This window comes from Oncorhynchus mykiss, chromosome 2 (genome assembly GCF_057628025.1).
Source record: "Oncorhynchus mykiss isolate SJ-2025 chromosome 2, ASM5762802v1, whole genome shotgun sequence".
Classification (NCBI taxonomy): domain Eukaryota; kingdom Metazoa; phylum Chordata; class Actinopteri; order Salmoniformes; family Salmonidae; genus Oncorhynchus; species Oncorhynchus mykiss.
In genome coordinates, this window is record NC_143023.1 from 29,447,501 (window position 1) to 29,458,232 (window position 10,732).

The window sequence follows — 10,732 nt, forward strand, 5'->3', positions numbered from 1 at the left end:
CGTTTTTTCACATTGAGTAATTTCTAGATTGGTGGGCTAGACAGTTGTAGGCAACATCACCAGAGACGAGATAAATTTAGAGTCTGTAGAGTCAGGTCGGAGGACTATTTGCTTGCTCTTACCAGATGTTGGATTTTTGTGATATGCAATGCAAGCAGAAATGACACAACGCTGAAATGTAATTTGTACGGAAGAGTATTAGGGCCAAAGTGAAGAAAAAAAGAGCAAGGGGTGGCGTTACTTGGATTATATATATTTTTTGCAGGCTAGTACTTTAAAAAACGAGCTAAATATTTATAGAATAACGTGGCACAGTTTCGTGAATAAAGTGTCAATATTTATAGAATAAAGTGGTAATATTTCGAGAAGTGCGGCGGGTTGGGTGTGTATGCATGTAGGTGTGTGTGTGGGGGCGGTTAAAAGTAGGGGCAAAACAAACAAATGGCATTCAATTTAATGATATAATCCACTCGTTCAAACAGGCGCCACTGTGCACTCACGTTTATCAATCTAATGATCTAATATCTCGCACGAACAAGAACTGGGGTTGAGTCCCGGTCAGTCTGCCCTCCGAATTCGCTACAACGTTCTGATGCGTAGCCTAGGGGAACGCCTGGCAAAAATCTGCATAATGGGTACTATTAACTACTTTATCCATGATGCTTTACTGATAGTAGTATTTCCGCCATATGGCAACTATACTTCTAACGATAGGCTAGTAGGATAGGATAACACACTCAATAAAACGTATTATCTTGGGATCCTGGGTAATATGCGTGTGTATGTGTCCAATGTCAAACTGCTCTCAAAATTCGCTACAACAACGCTATTCTCAGCACACTATAAACCTATAGCGGTTCATTAGATTGAGTACCTTAATTAACCTGTAGGCTAATCTTACATTACAGTGGGCAAGTGAAAGTAAATGATAGGCCTATCCAACCGCTGCGGGAGGAATAAACAATGAAGCGTGGGTTTTACGCAAATATCTGTGGGAGCAGGCAAATCAAGGACATCTCATACATGCGCAAACCAGCTAATCTGGGGCGCTGTTTGAATATATTAATGGTTGATTCACCCTTTCTAGAAATAATCATTGGTCTAAATATAGGCCTATTAGATACATTATGATAGGCTATAAAGAAATAATCACTGATCTGACATTACTTGATTGGTAGGCTAGCATAATATCTCCTTTCACTATCCGTCTAATAGAGGCTAGAGGCTAGACCTGACTGTTAGATTATATTAATGGAACGTAAAATTACTGTCGCAGACGGCGCTTTACCCAAACCTCTGCCCCGTTGCTATGCAAGGTCCATGACAGGGATTTGGCCTACTTATAATAATATGGTTATTATGTGCTAAAAGATAAAGGATTTCCTTGATACTAAAGCCAATTCTAAAGTATAGTTTCACCAGGTCATCTAATTGCAGGCAAATCAATGGTGGCACGCACAGCAGCAGGGAGTAAGGGAGTCATGCAGTTAACCAAATCACCTACTTTAATCTTGAAATATAACTGCGACTTTATTCTCACAATCTTGACTTTATTCTCACAATCTTGACTTTATTCTCAAAATTACATTTCGATTTTATTCTCCAAAAGTTGCCACTTTATTCTCAAAATATTGTCACTTTATTTTCGAAATATTGCCATTTTATTCTCGAAATATTCCCACTTTTAAAAACTACTATAGTAAAAAAAAAATATATATATACAAGTATCACCACTTCCCTTCACTTACCCCTAATACTCTTCCGTACATTTGCGACACTAGAGGGCAATGAAGTTAAAGTATTTTGGATGGACTTCACCGACCGTTGTGGCCCTGTTCAAAAACGTTATATTCCCTCCCTTCTTTCCTTTGGTAATCACTGACTTGTTTGTGAATTGATACATGAAGACAATGTTTCTTTTGCATAAAATATCTAATGTCTGTTGTTTGGGTACCTGATTTATCAATGGTAAATGTATCAATGCAGAGTTGGACAACTGAACTGCGGGACAGTGGATGCATATTGATACGTGAATTGAAATTATGGCATCATGGTATTTGGGAATTATCTTGAATAAATCCTTGCTAACAACCAATCAGCATCTAGGATTCAAACAGTCCGTTTTGTAATATATAATATTGCATTGAATATTTGAAATATTTGTATACATATTAAATGTCAAATAACCCCAAAACTAATTATGCCTAATCTCCATCGCAGTTACTCTGTCACTCCCATCATGGAAGCTCTGCAGAAGTCTATGCAAAAAAACACTCCCAAAGCCAGTGTAAGTCGACCTGCATCTCCATAGTCTGAAGAGACTTTCTCCTCATCTCCTCTCCTTCTGGACTAAACTAAAAGGATGGAATGGATAAACGCAACATGACGGAACCTAGACAGTAAATGTCAGTGATAGAGGTTTACTGTAGTGACTCAGTGACACCACCCCTCTCTTCCCTGTCTTGTCCAGTCTCGTGCGATGTGGTGGGGTACACTGGGCACTGTGCGACCCTTCCCCAACTTCAACTCAGAGAAGGACGCCCGCGACATTCAAACTGCCCTGGAGAGCAAAGGTACTATTCAAGGATGGAATGTCCGCTAATGAAGTATATCACTACCATAGCTCATTGAAAACAATTTGTTGCCTGAGAATTTCATCAATCTGATGGTGTGAATGTTTGAAGTAGTTAATATTGTACATACATATTGGATGAGGTATTCAAAATATGTGTGTGTGTTACCGTGTATTAGACAGTGATGTGAACACTTTGGTGAGAATCCTGACCAATCGAAACAATGTTCAGAGACAGAGCATCGCAGAGTCCTACCGTAACCTCACACAGAAGGTAACTCCGTGGATCTGTCAGCCTACCACTTTGTGGATCTGTCAGCCTACTTATTGACTACTTTTACATCTATAAGGGGACTGGGGGAAGGGATGTGATATATGGCATTGGAACCCAGCCCAACAGTCTCTATCTACCCATACTCTGTAGGATTTATGTCCTGCCCTGAAGAAAGCTCTGCCAGGGGGGCTGGAGCAACTCATGCTGGGGCTGATGATGACCCCCTCTCAGTTTGACGCCCATCGCCTCAGACAGTCCATGGAGGTGAGAGCAGATCACCTGTTATTTCAATGATCATTGTAATAAGCATGTAATACATGTTATTTGTATGTTTAGGTGTGTATTACTGTATGTACTGTAATGTGGTTTGAATGAATGTGTGGGTCTTTGTGTGTGTGTGCGTGTGAATGAATCAGTGTTGTAGTACTCGAGCACAGGACTCGGACTTGACTCAGACTCAAGTCACGATTTTCATGATACGCAACGCGACTTGGACTCGATCAGTGGTGACTTTGTTGTCAGAAAATGTCTCTCTTTTTCATAATGTAACAACAGCAAACATTAGATAGCTTAATTATCTATTTAGCCTTACAAATGTGACACACTGTAATGATATTTAACTTTAAAATGGTTTGACAACTACATTTAGAACACCAAGGGACTCGTGACTCAAGTATTTGGGATTCCACTTGGACTCAACATTTAGTGACTTGGCTACATCACTGGAACAAATCACTTTAAATGTGTAATTGTTTGTTACAGGGTATTGGTACAGACGAAGAGAGTCTATTGGCTGTGTTGTGTACCAAATCACCACAGCAGCTTAAAGATGCCACTATTGCCTACAAACAGGGTGAGAATTACTGTCTGTGGGTAACACACACACTCTTGCAATACACACACACACACACACAGTGTGCCCTACTGTAGTCTTATACTGCTTTGTTTACAGAGTTTGGACGTTACTTGGAGAATGATCTTATCAGTGAGACTAGTAAAGACTTCACTAAGCTGGTACTGGCCATACTCAAGGTACTGCCACTCTTCTTCTCTTAGACTTGATGTCTCAATATTGCAAACTACGTAGAGTTCACTAAGAAAAAAAGGTGCTATCTAGAACCTAAATGGGTTCCTCGGCTGTCCCCATAGGAGAACCGTTTGAAGAACCCTCTTTGGTTCCAGGTAGAACCCTTTCCACAGAGGGTTTTACATGGAACCCCAAAGGGGTTCTACCTGGAACCAAAAGGGTTATCCTTTAGGGACAGCTGAAGAACCCCTTTAGAACCCTTTTTCTAAGAGTGAATGCTACATACGCATAGTAAGTTAGAGTGCCTTGTCAAGTTTTCACCCCCTTGCACAAAGTAAGCTGTATAGATCAGTCAGAGAAAAATAATGTCCTAATTTAAACTAAGTAAACGGTGCCATTTGTGCTTTAATACCAACAGAAGGAGGAGCTGAATTCAAAGGAGATGGTTGATTATCAGCTCATTGACCAGGATGTTAAGGTGAGTGTTCTTCCTCAAAGCCCCAAATTACCTCTAGAAAGTTCCTTCAATTAGGCAGTACTCTTGATATCCTTTGTGCGTGTGTGTGTAGGCTCTGAATGATGCTGTGAATGGTAAGAAAAAGGACCCAGCCCCCTGGATTCAGGTGTTAACCACGAGAGACTCAAACCATCTCAACAGAGGTAACAAACCAATGTCTCTTTCATCCGTTCGCTGTCTCTCCTCCTAGCCCTGGTATGGCTGTAGCCTCCATTACCCCCCTTCCCCTCTCTCTTCCCCTCTCTCTATCTTTCAGTGCTATCCAGGTTGGAGGATCTGAGAGGGGAGACTGTGGATAAAACAGTACAGAGTCACTTCTCTGGGGACCTGAGGCTTGGCTTCCGCACTCTGGGTATGACAGTTTGTTTCGCACAAAGCAATTGAACAAGGCTATCAACTTTTTCAAATGCTCATATGTGTGTTTGTGTGTGTGTGTGTGACAGTATAACAAACATTAATTAACAGTATGTATTGATTCTTTCCATCTGTAGTTGGCTCCATCCCAAGTATTCCTTTGTTTCTGGCCCAGCGTCTACACAGCAACATTAAGGTGAGTTTCATGTCATATGATGGTCTACTCCACATTCTGTTACAGTGACTCTACTCCAGACTCACACTGGCTACATGACTATTCTTGTTGTGCTGTGAGGTGTAGTCGGCAAGTGTAGTGGCCATTTCGATCTCGTAAGACTATCGATTTCTGTGCCTTTGTGTCAGGTCTTGAGGAAGAGTTTTCTGTAAGCCAGATTCATTCCAAATGTGTATGTTTATTGTGTATGTGTCCTGCAGAAAGGCAGTTTAGTGCAGGGGATTCTTATCAGCCACAGTGAAGAGGACCTCCTCTGTGTGAGAATCGAGTATCGCAGACTGACCAACACTTCACTCTACTCTACATTGCAGGTGAAGACATATGCACGCGCACCAATACATTGAATAGTCATTCTGAAAGGTTTGTTGTTTGTAACGCTGTCATAACGCTGTCATAACTACACCCCACTCTCTCACACCCACAGAAAGAATACAAAGGAGAGATGCAGCAGGCTGTCCTAGCCTTGTGTCGATCTGAAGACCTGTAGAGGAAGAATACCTTTTAACCTACACACGTTGTTGTAACCTAAGAACTGGTATTATGTCTCTCCATTAAACAATTTACACGTCTTTGATATTTCAGCATATTTTGCCATAATTCTACCATGTCTATTTCACCCATAGTGCTAACCATTATGATCGGGTAATTTGCCTTATAGCAACCGAATTTCAAACATCTCACACCTTTGTTTCTACTTCTATGAATATCATCCAGTGTGTGTGAGAGTTGGTGGGGAACAGGGTCCAGGCGCTTCAAATTCTAAGTGTCTCTCTCCCTCTGTTCGTCCTAATCCCAGGTCAATGTTAGCCAGGAAGTATTAATATCCCTCAAGCATCTCATAGCATCCCACCATTACCCACTGATTCAATCGGTGTTAATCAAATGTGATGTTGGCAGCCTTGGATGTTTGTGTGAGTCGAGACAAAGAGTTTGGATCCTATGATGAGACGCATCAAAAACCACATGTAACTGTTCCTTAATAATGCAACTTTGAACTTGTACAAAGTTCAAAACGATAAATAATAAAAGTTAGTTTTAAACATAAAAGGTTTGACTGCTGACTGGATCATGAAAATAAACACGGGTTTGTTTCACTTGATGGGTCCCAGGCAAATTCCAAAAGCTTAGTTGGGGTCATGTCATTAAAAAGTTGCTTAACCACTGGCTAATTTCTTGCATATGTGTTCCATGTCCAGCTATTGAAAAGTGACACCCTGATAGTGAATGACTGGCTGTCAGGATTACAGCTTTGTCAACCAACAGTAAATTGTCTCCCTTCTCCATATTGAATGAGCTCACTTTTGAGACCATGTACATTCTATATCAGGGACTGTTCTTCAACTTCCGACATTTGATTCTTGTCCATTTTTTTGGTCTCACCTTCCTCCATGTCTTTTATCTCCATTTCTCCGACTGATTTACAACTTACAATGACTGTGGTTTCTAAACTGGGAAACATTTATTAGTAGTAGTTTTGGGGATGAACTCTTAAGAGGGGATGTTTCATGTCCATAGTAGCAATAGCAGTGTGTGTGTTTGTGTAAGAGATATAGTTAGAGTGGGTGTGCATGTGTGTGTCAGAGAGAAAGTGTGTGTGAGTGTTTGAGATAGATTCTGACAGACACACGGAGTTGAATAATAGGTTTATAAGGCCTTGGTCAGTGGAGGAGCCTTAAAATAGGTTAGAGGAGCGGCATCGGAGGTGAGAGTCTCCAACCTTTCCACCAAATATAAAACCACCCACCCTATGATAGTCTGAGTTTGGCCTCTCTCTTTTCACCCCTTTCTCTGTCCGCCCATCTCTCTCCCCATCTCCTTCTGGGCTCCAACTCATCCTCCTTGAGCTTTTCTCCAGAAAGACATCCACGTTTATTTATTCGCCTTGTGAGCCTAACCAAACACAGGCAATATGGAGGCCATCAAGAAGAAGATGCTGATGCTGAAGATGGATAAGGAGACTGCTCTGGAAGCGGCTGACCAGTCCAAGATTGACAAAAAGGCAGCTGAGGATAAGAGCAAGCAGGTGGGGACACCTAGCCCAGCTTAGCCTAGTATTCTCAGTATAATTCTAGTTAGTAAGTAATTAGGTGATTCTAACTCATACACAGTCGATTAACTTTGCTAACACAAGTAGGCCAACAATTGCTAAGATGCTAACCATAGCTTGGTTAGGGGAGGTCAACTGAAGGTTAATCTTGAGGCCTTACAATAGAGCTCAAATTCAAAATGAGTCTGTCAACACTGAATTTAATAAGAGTATTTAAAAGCAAATCATTACTTTGAGAAGGCAAGCAACCGACAAGGACAGACAATAGTGTTACACAGCAGTCCAGGTACGAAAGCTGAGAGCCTGGGGATATTAATACCCACAATGCATTGACACTGTAACCCCTCAACACATTCATTTGGCTACTCATACTTGTGGATGTTTGGAATCAATTGCTCAACAGAAGCGACCAATCAGTATACATAACATTCCAAAAGAGTCTTGTTCACTAAGTAATGAACCGAAGCCCGGAATATGTGCTACCTAACATGATTGCTTGCTCTAAAGGCCATGTCTAGGGCGTGTTCGTCATAGGGTGTGTTCGTAAATTAGTGCAAAATAACTGATGAATTTACGAACGCTCAACACCCATTGAATATGGTCGGTGTCAGTAAACATTGGCAAAAAAGCTTAAGATTTATTTTGCCAGCAGCACAGTTACAGTCACCAACGCTCTGGATAACATGAAAACAGCCAAACCAGCTCTGCTAGAGCAAGTAAAATGGTCAGAGTGAGGTGTTCTCTCATTTATGTCTGGAAGTAGCTAGCAAGCTAGCTAACTTTAGCTAGTTAGCTTGGGTGCTTGAATGCCGTTGTGAGGTCAGAACGCTCAGATCAACCCCGACTCTTCGGCCAGAGACACTACGAGAGTGAAAAGCTCTGAATTTACAAACGGACAATCTGACAAAGCTCTGAATTTATGAATGCCCAGAGCGCACTCTGAGTGCTCTTTGGCACTCCAGAGTGAATTTGCAAATGCACCCATAGAGACAATGCTGTTAAACCCCCCTGCTGGTTCATACCATGTGGTAGATAGGCCCTGAAGAAGAAAAGCAGTAAGAGACCTTGAGAGGAACCAGAATCCTCAGTGAGGATAAAGATAACACATCATCTATGCCCTGGCTCGTGTGGCATCTCAGACAATCTAATGGCATAATGTCATGACTTGTGGTCTCAGTTGTCAGGACAGAATATCCCTTCAGTCTTTAGTTAGTCTCGAGGGACAGAGACACAACAAGACAATAGTGAGGCAGGAGACATCCACAGTCAGGTGGAGAGATCTACATGTACTGCAGGGGCCATGACAAACCCTGGCGTGTGGCGTTCTGTAACCACACAACACAAAGCAAAATGGCCATCCAGGGTCAGCTATAAAATATATACTGCTCCCCCTCCTCCCCTACCAACTGGCAAGCCCCACCCCCTGCAGTGGCATTTTGGTGCAAAGTCTCTCGGCATCCAAGAGGGGGTGAAATTGATTTAGACAGGGTGTCACTTTGCAAGGGTGTCACTTTGCACTTTACAAGCCCCCCCCCACGCACCCAATGGGGGATTAGTGTTAATAGTGTCGCCATGTCAGTGCTGTTATCACTCCTGTCATCATTGTGTTCCCAGTGACTAGGGAGAGTGTAGTGGGGACGGTTAATATCGTTACACCTTCAAACTACTAGGGTTCAAATGTCATTGACACTCCCAGACTGGTGTAATCCGTTGTGGAGTTGTGGGGTGTCCACTGCTCCTTTACTGAGGATTAGGGACACGTTTCAAACGATTGGCTTGCTCTTTGTTGAGATAATCTTTCCTGGAACATTGTATTGGGAGACGTGTGGGTGGCACACACTACTTTCTCTTCTAATGGAGTTGCTAGCGTTTCCTGACCCTTAATTAAATGTCAAGAGACATAAGAAACAGGCAAGAGGTGGTTAGGAGTTACAAAGGCAGATCAAAAGAACTCATCCAGTATCCAATTATCATTTGATTATTTAATTGATTTAAATCATAACTTACATTCAAAATAAAATGCAACGCCACTCGTGATTCATATGCCCCCCCCCCCCCCCCCCCCCCCGAAAACTGAACCAATACCTGAGCTTGATGAGATGATGAATTTGACAAGTTCTCCTCTGATGCCTAGGATCCTTCAATTTAAAGTCACATTAACCAGCTCTGAAAACGTTATTTCAAAATATGTTCGGTATCAAAATATGACGTTTTGCAGAGCAACTATCGTGATTATTGCCGTTACGCACGGTATGTACTTCCCAAAAAGGTTAAAATATAATAAATTATTTTTTGGGATAAAGTAGCGCTGCTGTATCAGCCGACCTGTGCACAGCAGCAATGAGTGATTTTATTGCAGGTGCCGAAGATGGATTTGGCGCGTGCGAACATGGTAAAAAACAATAGATCATTTTTATTCAGACCTTTTTTGGAAGCACATACTGTGCGTCTCCTCAGACCAGGTACTGGTTCAGCCAAAGACTGGCTATTATGTGTAACCATGGGGACATCTAGTGGTTAGACAAGCCATTCTCAAGTCCACATACAACTTGACATATGCACTTGTCAATGAACATCACCCATGGACCATGGTGCACATTTCTGGATACATGGGGCAAAAAGAGTAGTAATACGCAATTTAAGCCATCTCACACCTATTGAATACCATGGAATTAATCTTTGCATACACTAAATCCATCACGTACAACATTTATACCCTGCAAGATGTGTCACCTGAGCATGGGCTAAAAGCAGGCGTCTCAAGCCAACACATTTCACAATTAGCCAGAGCATTACACGGCAGTATACATCTTCTTTATGCTAAATAAAACCACTCACTGCTCTCCAGTCCAAATAATGGCCTGGCCAGCTGGTATATGCAGCTTGGACAGATGGCCCTGTGAGCTGAGGGCAGCCATCCAAGAGTGCCTGGAAGAGATGGGCCATGACAAAGCACTGCAGACAGGACCTAGACCTATAGTGACAAAAGTAATACATGAAAAATAAATGCAGATGAACCGTATTGCTACCCACTGGACACACTGGTTGAATCAACGTTGTTTTCATGTCATTTCAAAGACATTACGTTCAACCAACGTGGAATAGATAGACGTTAAATTGACGTCTGTGCCCAGTGTGGGGGTTGCAGCCTGGTCCCATAGACTACACGTAGCATACTAAATGTAAATCCAAGGCACTCAAATTAGTATGATATGTTACAGTTGGTAGGGTTACATAAAACAGATAGTTGCTTAGGGTAAAAACTAAATTAAGGTGGCTGCGAGATCAAATCTTATCACAGACAACTTTATAATTTTAGCTAATTAGTAACTTTTCAACTACTTACTACTTTTGAGCTACTTTGCAACTACTTAGCATGTTAGCGAACTCTTCCCCTAACCTTTACCCTTTAACCTAACTCCTAAACATATCCATAACCCGTAGCCTATCTAACATTAGCCACCTAGCTAGAATTTGTAACATAACATACATTTGCTAATTCGTAACATATTGTACTTTTAGAAAATTCACAACATATTGTATGTTTTGCAAATTCGTAACAATAACACTTTTTTCAAATTCTTAACATATTTTACATTTTGCTAATACGTAACATGTAATACAAATTGTAATTCGGAACATATCATGCGAAATGGATGATGGGCATCCATAAATTAATACATACCATACGAAACTTAACATTTCA

At 41.5% G+C, this 10,732-nt stretch overlaps 1 protein-coding gene across 1 annotated transcript in view; it reads left to right on the plus strand.

Annotated features, from left to right (window-relative positions):
- Positions 1–6,026, plus strand: part of LOC110486559 (annexin A2) — a 6,348-nt gene extending 322 nt beyond the window's left edge. Inside the window, exons 2-13 of the mRNA XM_021558261.3 lie at positions 2,221–2,287; positions 2,471–2,573; positions 2,752–2,846; positions 2,997–3,110; positions 3,609–3,699; positions 3,799–3,878; positions 4,292–4,351; positions 4,443–4,533; positions 4,647–4,742; positions 4,882–4,940; positions 5,180–5,290; positions 5,404–6,026. Of these exons, the coding sequence (XP_021413936.3) occupies positions 2,240–2,287; positions 2,471–2,573; positions 2,752–2,846; positions 2,997–3,110; positions 3,609–3,699; positions 3,799–3,878; positions 4,292–4,351; positions 4,443–4,533; positions 4,647–4,742; positions 4,882–4,940; positions 5,180–5,290; positions 5,404–5,466 (1,011 nt within the window). The 5' untranslated portion in view covers positions 2,221–2,239 and the 3' untranslated portion in view covers positions 5,467–6,026. The remainder of the gene's footprint in view (positions 1–2,220; positions 2,288–2,470; positions 2,574–2,751; positions 2,847–2,996; positions 3,111–3,608; positions 3,700–3,798; positions 3,879–4,291; positions 4,352–4,442; positions 4,534–4,646; positions 4,743–4,881; positions 4,941–5,179; positions 5,291–5,403) is intronic.
- Positions 6,027–10,732: the final 4,706 nt, after the last annotated feature.